The 14,292-nt window shown below is 38.4% G+C and overlaps 1 protein-coding gene across 1 annotated transcript in view; it reads left to right on the top strand.

Moving 5' to 3' along the window:
* Positions 1 to 2,832: 2,832 nt before the first annotated feature.
* The window catches only part of LOC137048974 (sialic acid-binding Ig-like lectin 12), a 13,511-nt gene continuing 2,051 nt past the window's right edge, over positions 2,833 to 14,292 (top strand). The window contains exons 1-5 of the mRNA XM_067427351.1: positions 2,833 to 3,013; positions 7,863 to 8,228; positions 8,315 to 8,608; positions 8,698 to 8,991; positions 14,149 to 14,233. Of these exons, the coding sequence (XP_067283452.1) occupies positions 2,959 to 3,013; positions 7,863 to 8,228; positions 8,315 to 8,608; positions 8,698 to 8,991; positions 14,149 to 14,233 (1,094 nt within the window). The 5' untranslated portion in view covers positions 2,833 to 2,958. The remainder of the gene's footprint in view (positions 3,014 to 7,862; positions 8,229 to 8,314; positions 8,609 to 8,697; positions 8,992 to 14,148; positions 14,234 to 14,292) is intronic.

Below are 14,292 nucleotides of genomic sequence, written 5' to 3'. Positions count from 1 at the left end.
ATGGTGTAATAACAAAGACATTGGTTTATAATACATTGGTATTACATGACATGTATTATTTTTTAGATGCATCGATCTGATCAAATTGTTTACTCATTTATACATTGTTTCTTCAAGTAACATTGGGCTCCTTAAATATGCAATGATTTCCTGAACTATTTATTGGTTTAGATACTTTGGTTGGCTCAAGTATATATTGGTTTGACTATATACTGGTTTGATCAACTATACCATGGTTTAGATATATCATATTCATACTGTATATGCTTTGTTCGACCCACGTCTTGGTTGTAAAACTGTATGTACAGTATGGATGGTATGGATGCAACCACAGCAGTATACGATTATGGAGCACTTTGCCTAAGAGTTTACTGCAAGGCATATTTCTTATTTAATTCTTATCATAGATATTTACCAGATTAGGGATTCCCACATTTTTGGTCAGCCAAACCGCTAATTATTTAAAAGATTTTAAGAAGATTTTAAGTTAATATTTCAATAATTTAACAACACATTCATATGTTTAGTTCTCTGATGTTGGTATCATGCAGGTAAAAGATGAACTAATTAAAAAATGAACTATTTTATTTAATCTATTAATTAGTTTTAGTTTGTGTTAGTTATTTTTGTTTATATGTTGAAATTATTGATTTATTTTAATTTCACATTTATACCCCCGGTTTCACAGACAAGGCTTAAACCTAGTCCCAGACTAGTAGTTTTTTTTTAAACTGAAAGCAAATTGCTCTGACGTATTTTAAAATATGTCAGTGCGATGTTTTGTCTTAAGATGCAGACCAGGAGTTTTTTTTCTAAGGCAGGTTAATAAAAGCTACTTAAATGCCTCAAATTTAACTAAGGTCTAATCCTAAGCCCTGTTTGCGAAACTGGGCCTTTATGTTTTTTCTTTAATCTTTTTATCAACTCAGGAATCCCCTGAAGTTCCCCGCACAAGTTTTTCCCCCACATATTGTTTTTTTTTTTTTTTGTTTATTTTGCCATTTAACCTTATAAAGCCTTTTATATGAGTCCTCGTTGCCACATCCCTGACAGTAAAGCACAGTTCAGAAAGAAATCCCTTTCAGTAAACCATTTCCTGTTTGTCAATGTTGTGTTTGTGCTTGTTTCCTATTGCATCATATTCAGTTTTGAAGAGTATTTATAGTCCAGGAGAGCTATGTGTTCTTTAATGTGTTTCTGTGCTTTTTCTTAGTTTTTTCCCCCCTTCAACTCAATCCATTTGCCAGGTAGGTTATTGCCCCGACCTGCACCTGCTTACCAGTCACGAGTGAACCAGCATAAAAAACTGCCAAAGTTTGAGAAGCATTTCCCCAAGAGCTTTAGAGCACTTTCTTTGTCCTGTCTATTGTCCTGTAAGGAGGTGTGTGCCCTCTTTTATTGAACTCTGTTTTTTCTTGTTTTGGGGCTAGGAAATGAGCTAGAGTACACTTCTGTTATTTTTCTTTTCTGTTCTTTGGTAGTTTAGTCAGAGGTTTAAATTTCACAGTAAGATTACTTTTTGTTAGCTATTTTGCCCTGGTCCTCATCTGAAGCCATTGCTTCCATTTTAAGTTTCTTTGTTTTTATTACATTACCTTGTCTTGTCTGTTCCATGAGCTGTAAAATAAAAATCTTTACGTATTGATTTGCTTGTGGTGCTGTGGCAGGGGTCAGAACAATGCTCTTTAAAATGTTGATTATTTTGTTGAAGACTCATTTGGGACATAACAGACTAAATTAATCAAAATAAATGAATACCTAAGTAATGCCTTAAATGATTTATACTGTATAACTGGTGCATTGGTAATTGTAAACATATCTGGAGATTAATACAGTATATGATGTACTTCAGTTTAGTAAAATTTAAGGAGGAAAAAAGATCTTGACACATCTCCCCTCAGACAGTGTTTTAATGGTGGGCTTGCCTTGTACACAATTCTTAAAACGTCCACAAGACGGTGCCCATTATTGGTGAATCCGATATTAAAAAACCGATACCTGATTATGGGAAAATGTTTAAATATCGGAAAACCGATATATCGATCGATCTCTACTTCAAATGTTCTTATCTAATCACATACTTTAAAAATTAATTAAACATACAGCTTCAAAATTAGCATTTTTGATATGGACGTGTGTAGTTTACGTTGTATCACAAAACGCTATATGTGTAACACAGATCTTATTTCACTCATAAACTAAACCCCATTATAAAAACTCACACGGGAAATAAAATCTCGAACCAGTCTCTTGAGTGTTTTGACATCATCCCTAAGGAAACTGAAACTCTTTTCAAAGATTTTCTTTTTTTTTCAATCAATTGCAACGTTGCTCCATGTTTTTTATTTTTTATTAAAGATGCGTAATATGAGTATGTAACTTGTAGAAAAGTCTAATGCAGGACATATTTTGCCTTAAATGGAGAAGTGCTGCAATGTTGCTTAAAGTGGTGCAAGACTTTTCTGCATATTACACAACACCTTTGTTCAGCATTGTAGAAGTAGCATAAAATACGCAAATTATGTCATCATTTACTTACCCATTATAAACTTGTTATACTGTTTGTTCCTTCTTTCTTTTTTTCTTTTTTTAAAAAAAAATGAATATCCTCCTGGTCACCCTTTTCATTATGAAAGAATATAAATGACAATAAATAAATTATCCCTCTTGCTATCCCTCCTGAATTCAACAGTGGTTTAACATTTTTTCTGTGGAAAAAATAGTTAGAGGAACTACTAGACTGATGTAATGAAGAGGGAAGTTATGATGCTGGTCAGTGTGTTGGCCCAATTTCACCCCATCTCCAATCAGCAGAAGGCATTTAGCTGAGAATTAAACAGAAGATTCTGCTTTGAGAAAGGTCAGGACAAATTTCTCTACCTTTAAGTCAAATTTGAAAGTTTCTAGGCACATTAGTTTTTTTCTTTTCTCCCATAACTTTCAGTTGGATTTCACAAAATGATGTACATCTGGACAGCAGAGAACATTCTTCTTCTCAGTTTTCTGTTGAAAGGTTTGTCTACATGTGCTTTATCTTGAGTAAACTAAATCAAAATTTCTTTACTGGTCAATGGGCCTCATTGTGACAAGTAATGAGATTGTGGAATAAGTATTAAAGCTAAACTGTGTAACTTTTTTATTCTTAGCTAAAAGCATTTAGTTCTTTCAAAAATATATGTACTCATTAATGTATATTTACTTCTTTCAAGTAATAAAGTAAACTATACTATAAAGTGAGGTCAATAAGAACCACTCACTTCCTGATGGTTGAGCGAACGGCGCAGGTTCAGACTGAGCTCGACGACGTAGATGTGACGTGAGCAAACTGTCTGACAGCTGTAGGTCTTCTAGTAGTTGTGGAATGTAAAATCTGAATAACGTTGTTTACATTTTTTTTCCCGTTGCTTTTGGCTCACTGTGGGCTTCTCCCCATTCTTCCCCCTTGACTTTATCAGACTTTATGTCTCCACGTCCCCCCGACTGTCTCATACACAGTAAAAGATTGTTTCTGAGCGTCTCCTCCAATCTATACGGTAATTTCTCAACTGTGCGACAGAGTCGCGTTAGTTATGATACAATCGTTAGCCTATTTTTACAAAAACAGCTTCTACGGGGCGATAGTGTAAGATACAAGGTAATGGAGCCTTTTATGCATTGTCGTTTTTCTTTAGAAATAAACAATGGACAAATGGAGTCTTTAAACGCCTCAGATGTAAAGTTATTCGCTGTCAAAGTGACTTAAAAATGAATGGGAGTCAATGGGATGCTAACAGCAGGTGATGGCTTGGTTAGCAATGGCCGCCCCTATCGGTGGAACGCTTTCCGAGTGCTAGATTACCCCTTTGGTTCGAATGCCAGTCGCCATTTTGCCCCTCCATCTTGAAAGTACATTAGCCAAAGAGGGACATACCCGTAAATTCAAGCTTCGCTTTTCGCATTTTAACACTCGATAGCAGTCATGAACGAGGTCGAACTGGAAGCCACGTTAATCTTGGACTAAATCGGCCACCGTAGGAGTTAAAACTAAATTGGAATTGAGAGGAACAGAAACTAATATTCACTGGATTGTCACATACCTTTACACCGCTAGATGGGGGGAAATATCACAGTGTAGCTTTAACTTTGGGGGGGGGGGGGGCACTCACAGCACTGGGCTCGGGCAGCTGCTGGGATTCATGTAAACGGAGCGGTGCGGAGCAAAGTGAATGTGTTTCAACTTTTCAAATTAATAAAGTTAATAAAGACTGAACATGCGCTGTGAATGAATGTCACGCTGACTCCTGCTGCGTTTGTGCTGCGACTCTGATTCGGCTCACTCACATTATATTGAACAGACATATATATATTGAATCAGTTTTTATTTGTAGTGTCTGTTCTCTAATTGAGCTAAAATGTTTTTATTACTATGAAAATAAAAACAACGGCGGGGCAGTGCCGAGGTGGGCTTTGGGAGTGGCCTTTTAGAGCAGCAAAGCAAGTGCATTCTGGGAGTTGTTGGTTTTCATCCACGTGAGCCAAAAATACATTTTCTGGCTTTTCTCAGTCTAGAAGGCACCAAATTCAAAAATAATTTCACATTTCTTCTGCATAAATGTCCCAGTTTAAATACACATACATCTTCCCAGCGCTCAAGTACCGCTTTAAATAGATTTACAGAAATGGAGCAAGCAATATGTATTTGTGATGATTATCAGGGTCAGTATATAGCAATGCTGATAAAGACACAAAAGGTATGTTTACATTTAAAGGGTTAGTTCACCCAAAAATGAAAATTATTTCATTAATTACTCCCCCTCATGTCGTTGGACACCTGTAACACCTTCGTTCGTCTTAGGAACACAAACTAAGATATTTTTGTTGAAAGCTGATGGCTAAGAAAGGCTTCAGAAAGGCCTCCATTGGCATTCAGTATATTTCCACTGACCCACTCACAAGACCCATAAAAGGCACTAAAGACGTCGCTACAAAGTCTATCTCACTACAGTGGCTTACAATAATTTTACATAGAAAAAAAATGATATGTGAAATTGTAAGCATTTCTAGAAATTGTATTATAGATCAAGAAAAGAAAAATAAATTACTACAACTACAATTAGATTTAGATAAAATATACGAAAATGAAGCAAGATCAAGAAAGAAATGGTTAGAGGAAGGATAAAAACAGGCCTACAAAATATTTTTTTTTTAAATGGAAAAAAGGAATATAGAACTTATATCTGGTCAAACTGAATAACAGAAACATTGCTGAAATGCAAACCTTTTAGGAAATCATTGTACAATCAGATTGAAGTAAAAGAGGTCAGGGCCCGTATTCATAAAGAATCTTAATGCAAAGAGTATCTCCTAGTGACAAAACTCTAAGAAATTTCTTAGAAATGTGGGCGTTTACTCTTAAAATTAACTAAAAAATCCTAGTAAGGAAAAAAGAATTCAGAAAGCATCTTAACCCTTAAAAGAGGTCTTAAGGTAAAATTTGTTAGGAGCACGGACGAGGACTTTTAAGAGGCTTAAGAGTTTATTTAGCAGCAGAGAAAATGGCAGAAAGACAAAAATATGTTGCAGACAATGGATGACAGTGAGTTAATAAGATGCTATAGATAAGATCGTGCAGGGATCATGTTTGTGACGGATCTTATTAGACACGCTAACATCTCCGACACAGTGCAGGAATGCCATAGCGCCAGAAATGAAAGTAATCGCTACATTCCGATATTTGGCAACTGGGAAAATCCAACAATGCAGCAGTGATGATTTAGGTCTGTCACAACCTTCTGTAAGCAGAGTGATTACACAAACAATTACAGCACTTTCAGAACCTCATATTGTGCCACAGTTCATTTCATTTCCACTGGACATTCCCACCTTGCAGGCTCAAAAAACTGCATTTATGAATATAGCAGGCTTCCCTGGTGCGCACAAGCAGGGGAAATGAACCATTAACAGTTTGCGCTATAAGCTCCCTTGTCTGCTTCTTGCCCCGTGCTGTGACAGCCGGCCCGAATGTACCTTTAAGGATGTCCTTGTGTTCATCCACTAACTGTGCCAACAGTAAACACTGTTCCTCTGTCCAGTTGGGCTTTCTCGCCCTTCTTGTTTTGGATTCCATGTTTGCTGCATTAAAAACAACTTTCAAACCACCAATTACATAGACATGCCAGCAATCAGACAAATTGGAAAGAGTGGAACAATGTTTATAATTCTAAGCCAATCAAATACCTTATATTAAATTAACAGCATGGTAAATAATAAAAGGATTTATATACATATATATAATGTGTGTGTGTGTATGAGTGAGAGAGAATGGTAAAATAGAACAATTTGCGCTTGTAATTTCAAAGTGAAGGCTTAGAATAGACCCTATAATTAAAACCGCTCCTTTTCCCCCCTTTTTGGACAACTAACCAATCACAGTCTTCAAAAGACTGTGTCATACGTAGCAACGGGGTCAGCCCCGCCTCTTCACTAAGATAAAAGTTTTTTTTTTTTTTCTGGGCCCGTATTCAAGATGGAGGGGCTTACAAACTTTTACATAGGAGTCTTAGCTTAAGAGCTATTCGGGACCGAACTGAGAGCAACTTTGAGCTAGGAAAATACAGGTACAGGGTTCTTGGAGTTTAAGTGGTTAAGGGTTAAGATGCTTTCTGAATAACTTTTTTCTTTACTAGAATTTTTTTTTGTTAATTTTAAGAGTAAACGCCCACTTTTATAAGAAATTTCTTAGAATTTTGTCACTAAGAGCTACTATTTGCATTAAGATTCTTCATGAATACGGGCCCTGATATTTAAATTCACAAAATTAATGACTGTCTGACTGTAAAGATATATTTTTGTTATACAATTTTTTTTTTTTTGGACAAATAATAAATCAATATATTATTTAAATTTGTATTAAGGCCCTAAAAGATGCAAGAAATAAAAAAGTGAAATGTATGTATAGAAATTAATCCTTTTCTTTTTAGATGTTTTTGTAATTTTCCCCTGTATAGTTTTTTTAAATTTTAAAAAATATATATATTATTTCTGTTTTTTCTTATGCATGCCATTGTGTCTGCATTCTTGGAATTATTTTATTTATTCATTTTATTTATCCTTTATTTTACCAGGAAGATCCCATTGAGATCATTAAGTCAGTCATCCAATTGAGATTATGCCAGTCAAGCCTGTTCTACTCCCTTAGATCTCTTAGTTGTACTCTCACAGATTCTGTTTGGGACAGGCTCTCGTGGTCGAGAGTATCCAGCTTAGGGGCCATACATAGTGATCACTGATTACTTATATGTTGTCCTGATGGCCTCATCAGGCTGTAAGCTTCAGGGACTGCATGTTTTTTCTCTTGAGGGTAAGCTCAGCATATCCATATATGAGGCCATGGTTCTTAGCCAGAAAAATCTTGGTTGCCCACTTTGGATTGCTTCCCCAAGTGGAGGAGTTCAAGTACCTCTGGATCTTGTTCACAATTGAGGGCATGTCAGAGCATGGGTAGATAGACCACACCATCACTGTGTGAAAGGTAACTAAGCTTGAGAACAAAGCTCTCAATTTATCAATCAATCTATGTTACAACTCTTGCGGTCAAGCAAAAGAATGAGACTGTGGATATAAATAGACAAAATTAGTTTTCTCTGCAGGGTGTCTGGGCTAACCTTGAGAGACAGGGTGCAGAACTCAGATATCCTGGGATGGACTCAAAGCACGAGCACTGCTTCTCCTTGTCAACATGCAGAATTTTACAATAGAGGTAGTTAAGTTTGTAGCTGAAATGTACCCTAGATAAACTAAGTGTTTCCTTGTATATATATTTTGTATTGTGATTATGCATATGTTTCTTTTTTTAATTTTTTTTTTTTTTATCTGTGTTGTAGGTGTTTGCTGTAGAGATTTCAGCATCAGTCTGCCAGAGAAGATTGAAGCTCTCAGTGGATCCTGTGTGATCATAAAGTGCACATTTGAGATTGAGGAAGAATATGACACACACCTCACTGATAATGCTACAGGATGTTGGCATAAAGATGGGATTGGGTCTGAGAAAATAGTTTTCAACTCTTCCATGTCCAGCCAAAACTCCATTATTAAGGGAAATATAACTGGAACATTATGTAAGAAGGACTGTACCACCATCTTTTATGATGTTAGATCAAATTACAGTGGTACTTATTACTTTAGGATTGAGGGTGAAAATGGATTGAAATGGAATTATGTTGACAAACATGTTCAGATAGAAGTGATTGGTAAGATATTGTATATGATAAATTGTAAATATGTATGCCACAATGAAATGTCTACATATATCTACATATATATTTATTTGTTTCAGAGTCTCCGCCCAAACCCACAGTGAAGCTGATTGAGGAACAGGAGGTGTTGGAGGAGAGCTCTGTGAGTCTGCGCTGCTCTGCTGAATCTCTCTGCTCCTCTCCTCCACCAACTCTCACATGGAGCTCCACTCCCAGAATCCCCCTCAGTGAGATCAGACAACAGGAGCTCATCTCTGATCTGAACTTCACTGCGACTCACCGTCACCACAGAGTCACTTTCACCTGCACTATAACCTACCAGCTACAGGACAAGAACAAAACGGCACAGGACAACATCACATTACATGTTCAGTGTAGGGATTTTCTGGCATCAGTTCTGTTCTCCTCCATAAGACACTATACTTGTATATGTATCACATCATTCTCTCTTTCACTTTTTCAGATGCCCCTAAAATCTCTCCGTCCTCCAGCTGTAACGGATCTGATGTAACTGTGTGTTTCTGTAAGGTTGATGGGAATCCCTCTCCTGAACTGGAGTGGCGTCTGTCTGGACGTCCTGTCACTAACTCTTCAAACACGTTCATCAGTGAAGAGCGATTGAACAGCACAGGCTTGAGGAGCTCCATCACTCTACATCAGTCACTCACACACACATCCACTCTGGAGTGTGTCGGCAACAACACTCATGGCACTGCAAGAAAACGGCTTCAACTGAATCTCTTCCTTCCAGACAGAGGTAAACCTAAAAACACAGGTATACACACACACACACACACACACACACACACACACACACACGACACACGGCACACATTTTGAGCGTGGCATGGTTGTTGGTGCCAGACGGGCCGGTCTGAGTATTTCACAATCTGCTCAGTTACTGGAATTTTCACGCACAACCATTTTACAAAGAATGGTGTGAAAAGGGAAAAACATCCAGTATGTGGCAGTCCTGTGGGCAAAATTGCCTTGTTGATGACCTTGTTGAGGTCAGAGGAAAATGGACCGACTGATTCAAGCTGATAAAAGAGCAACTTTGACTGAAATAACCACTCGGTACTACAGAGGTATGCAGCAAAGCATTTGTAAAGCCACAACACGCACAACCTTGAGGTGGATGGGCTACAACAACAGACGACCCCACCGGGTACCACTCATCTCCACTACAAAAAGGAAAAAGGCTACAATTTGCACAAGCTCACCAAAATTGCATAGTTGAAGACTGGAAAAATGTAGCCTGGTCTGATGAGTCTCGATTTCTGTTGAGACATTCAGATGGTCGAGTCAGAATTTGGCGTAAACACAATGGCCCTCATTTATCAATCTTGCGTAGAAACTGGTGTACATGTTGGCGTAAGATTATGCTTACACTCCTCTCACCACCTGATTTATGAAACTGTGCGCACCTCTGCAATCCAGGTGTACGCAATACTTGCCCTTGATAAATGTGGCGGGTGAAAACGATCGTCATTAGAATAACACGCCCCTATATATATATTCAAGTCTCCACCTCCCCCACGCCCTCATTTTACGCCATGGACAAACAGAAGACGGCAAAGAAGCGAAACTTCTCCGACGTGGAGATCGGGTGCGCACAATCATCTCACTAGTCCACTAGTCAGGGCACTGATTAGGACATAAGTCAATGGGCTGACTCCCTGATCAGTGCCCTGACTACTGAACTAGTGAGATGATTGAGACGCGCCCATCGAGACCATCACCAGGGAAGTGAAAAAAAAAAAAAAACGAAATTGTTTTATTTGGGAGTTTAAAGAGTGGGATTAAAGGCACCTACAAAAACAAAATATGGACCCAAATTACGAGTACTCTTAGGAGGTTGAGAAGCGCACTCCAGCAGTTTAAATAGCTGTTTGGATGATAAATTACCATCACAATGCATTATTTTACAGCACGTTTTGAAACAATTAGCATTTAATTTCGTATCACGGCACATGTATTGGGGTGTAGGCTACAATAGTGATGATGATGTGACGTGGAGTACTACCATTCATTCACATTAATAACTACATGACAATTTGTAAGCTTCTTCTTCTTATTATTATTATTATGATTATTATTCTTAATGACGCTTGTTATTCAGAAGAAGAATGTCGTTTTTATTGATTTTATTATTATTTAAAAGAAGAACGTCATTTTTATTATTTTGTCAGTCTGAATTATTTTAGTCTCAGTCCGTGCGCAGCTGCCAGGCCAGGCGGGCCTGAAACGTCAGGCTTGCGACTGGAGGAATACATATGCCGACAAATCAAACGCTTTGGTAAAGTCACACAAATTAAACATTGACGTTCATGTTGCACAAAAATAAACACTGAATGTTGTTGTTGTGGTTTTTAACAGTGGGTCATAATATAGCATATCTTGTCAGTGCGTTTTGTGGTGTTATGAATTGTTTTTCTGCGCATTTTCGCACTAACTCCAAACGTGTGTACACCACCTCCTGAGCTGGCGTAGGATTTGAGCGTGCCGTACGCCAACGTCCATATTGATAAATCTCAAAGTCACCGTGGGTTTGTGTGTACGCAAGGTGTACGCTGGAAATTTGGTGTACGCACTTTTGATAAATGAGGGCCAATGGAAACGGGCGTATATGTTGGCGTAAGATTATGCTTACACTCCTCTCACCGCCTGATTTATTAAGCTGTGCGCACCTCTGCAATTCAGGTGTACGCAATACCTGCCCTTGATAAATGCCGCGACTGAAAACGATCATCATTAGAATAACACGCCCCTATATATTCAAGTCTCCGCCTCCCCCACGCCCTCATTTTAGGCCATGGACACACGGAAGATGGCAAAGAAGCGAAACTTCTCCGACGTGGAGATCGGGCACGCCTCAATCATCTTACTAGTCCACTAGTCAGGGCACTGATTAGGACATAAGTCAATGGGCTGACTCCCTGATCAGTGCCCTGACTACTGAACTAGTGAGATGATTGAGGCGCGCCCATCGAGACAATTACCAGGGAAGTGGAAAAAAGCGAAAGTGAAAGAGAGTTTAAAGAGTGGGATTAAAGGCACTCAAAAAACAAACAAATATGGACCCAAATTACGAGTAGGCTACTGTTAATAGTGTGGAGGTTGAGAAGCGCATTCCAGCAGTTTAAAGCTGTTTGGATGAGAAATTAGGCCTACCTCACAGTGCATTATTAGCATTTAATTTCGTATCACGGCACATGTAGGCCTATTGGGGTGTACGATATGATGATGTGATGTGGAGTAGCCTCCATTCATTCACATTAATAATTGCATGACAATTTGTAAGATTCTTTTTATTATATATTATTATGATTTTTATTATTAATGACGCTTATTGTTATTTAGAAGAAGAATGTCGTTATTATTTATTTTATTAATATTTAAAAGAAGAAGAATGTAATTTTTATTATTTTGTCAGTCTGAATTATTCAGTCCCAGTCCGTGCGCAGCTGCCGCACAGGCTCACAACTGGAGGAATGCCTCAAATACTTTGGTAGCCTAGTCACACAAATTAAACATTGAAGTCTACGCTGCACAAAAATAAACACTGAAGTTTATAATTACAATGTTGTTGTTTTTTTTTTTTTTACAGTGGGTCATAATATAGCATATATTTGGCAGTGCTTTTTGTGGTGTTAGGAATTGTTTTTCTGCACATTTTCGCACTAACTCCAAACGTGCGTACACCACCTCCTGAGCTGGCGTAGGATTTGAGCGTGCCGTACGCCAACGTCCATATTGATAAATCTCAAAGTCACCGTGGGTTTGGGTGTACGCAAGGTGTACGCTGGAAATTTGGTGTACGCACTTTTGATAAATGAGGGCCAATGAGAACATGGATCCATCATGCCTTGTTACCACTGTGCAGGCTGCTGGTGGTGTAATGGTGTCGGAGATGTTTTCTTGGCACACTTTAGGCCCCTCAGTGCCAATTGGGCATCGTTTAAATACCACGGCCTACCTGAGTATTGTTTCTGACCATGTCAATCCCTTTAAGACCACCATGTACCCATCCTCTGATGGCTACTTCCAGCAAGATAATGCACCATGTCACAAAGCTTGAATCATTCAATTTTTTTTAAACATGACAATGAGTTCACTGTACTAAAATGGCCCCCACAGTCACCAGATCTCAACCCAATAAAGCATCTTTGGGATGTGGTGGAATGGGAGCTTTGTGCCCTGGATCCACAAATCTCCATCAACTGTAAGATGCTATTCTATCAATTAGGGGTGTAAGAAAATATCGATACACGTGAATATCGCGATATTATGTTTGGCGATACTGTATCGATTCTCAAAAACGCTGTATCGATATTTATATATTTATTTATTTACATCCAAGATTCGTGGCTTTGTGTTCGGTTTAAACCACAGACTGTATAACACCCAACCGCTAGATGGCAGTGTTATCTCAGAACGTATAACTGACGCGGAGCCGGAGAAGCACAAGGAAAAAGTGCATGCATCACTAGTGTTAACATTAGCAAACCCAGCTCTCAAGACGATAGCATTATTCCGCTCTTGCAGTATACAGAGCTGAAGTGTGGACTCATGTTGGCTTCAGCTAAAAAGAAGCCACTAAGGAAATCGACAAGAATCATTTTGTTTGCAAAATAGGCCAAGTTATAATCTAATACTCGGAAAACACATTAAAACAGAGAGCTCGCTTAACATCCTGATGTCACCAGCGCTGCTGAGAAGCATTTCGATAGAATGTCCTGCACATTTTCCTCTCAGTAACAAAATAAACACACTCCAAAACTGACAGCGGTGGCAGGAGAACGAAAGATAATTGCGATGTGGATATGGATGCACCAGCTCTGCAGTTCAGTAACGTTACTTGAAATAGCACTTTATACAATAGACTGCTTTATAGAAAACAGCTTTAGGGTCCGATCACACAGAAAGCGTTTTTCAGGTGCGAAAACGCGAGGCGCACTGCACTCCCTTTTTTGGTCAGCCTTTTTTCATTCAAAAATGAGCAGTGCGCTTTAATGTTTCTAGGCAACCCCCGAATCACCTGTACTGTCAGTCAAATCAATGTAACGGTCAACACAACAGAAGTCCCTCCGCTTCAGTCATTCGATTGGACAACAGAAAATAAGCGCGATGATGTTGCACGCTTTTCCGCTCAGAGTGGACTTTTTTTCAACTTCGCTCGGAGCGCTCCTTCAAAAACGTGAGGCGCCCAGGGCGCATAAGCAGCGCGCATAACGCTCTCTGCCAAACTAAATCCATTCAAAAAAGGCGCCTCTCGCTGCAAAAACGCGTTATGTGTGATCGGGGCTACTGTGTTAAATATTAAACAAACAGTCATTCAGTCATGAAATGGACTGCACTTTCTGTTGTTAAATAGCCACTGCTATACTGTGAACCTTTAAAACATTTACACATAAAGAATCCAGCAGCAACTTTACATTTCCCTCAACTTAGATTGCACATTGCATATGATTATTGATATAAATTATACTGTATTAAATAAAATACTTTGTCTCGTGTTTTAGGCTTATGGTTGTGTTCTTTATTCTTTTAAATTATAAAAAACAAAAACACACAAAAAAGAAATATCGCAATATATTGCCTCTCTTACAATATCGCAATATATTTTAATATATCGTATTGTAACCCCTGTATCGTGATACGTATTGTATCGCGATACGTATTGTATCGCCAGAGTCTTGGCAATACACAGCCCTACTATCAATATGGGCCAACATTTCTAAAGAATGCTTTCAGCACCTTTTTGAATCGGTGCCACGCAGAATTAAGGCAGTTCTGAAGGTGAAAGGGGGTCAAACACAGTATTAGTATGGTGTTCCTAATAATCCTTAGGTGTATATATTTATAGATATGTCTATATATATTTGTAACACATTTTTTTTTTTTTTCACAGGTGAACATCTTTTCCTCATCTCAACTGGAGTTGCTGTTGGGGTTTCACTGACAATGATGTTGTCTGTCATTATATATTGTGCACGGTGCGTACAAAATATATGCAAGGTAACATGCACTCTGGAATACTTGATTCTGATTTGTT

Source organism: Pseudorasbora parva, chromosome 20, assembly GCF_024679245.1.
Source record: "Pseudorasbora parva isolate DD20220531a chromosome 20, ASM2467924v1, whole genome shotgun sequence".
NCBI classification, from domain to species: domain Eukaryota; kingdom Metazoa; phylum Chordata; class Actinopteri; order Cypriniformes; family Gobionidae; genus Pseudorasbora; species Pseudorasbora parva.
Note: the sequence above shows the minus strand (reverse complement) of the source record. Positions and strands in the feature narration are given on the sequence as shown.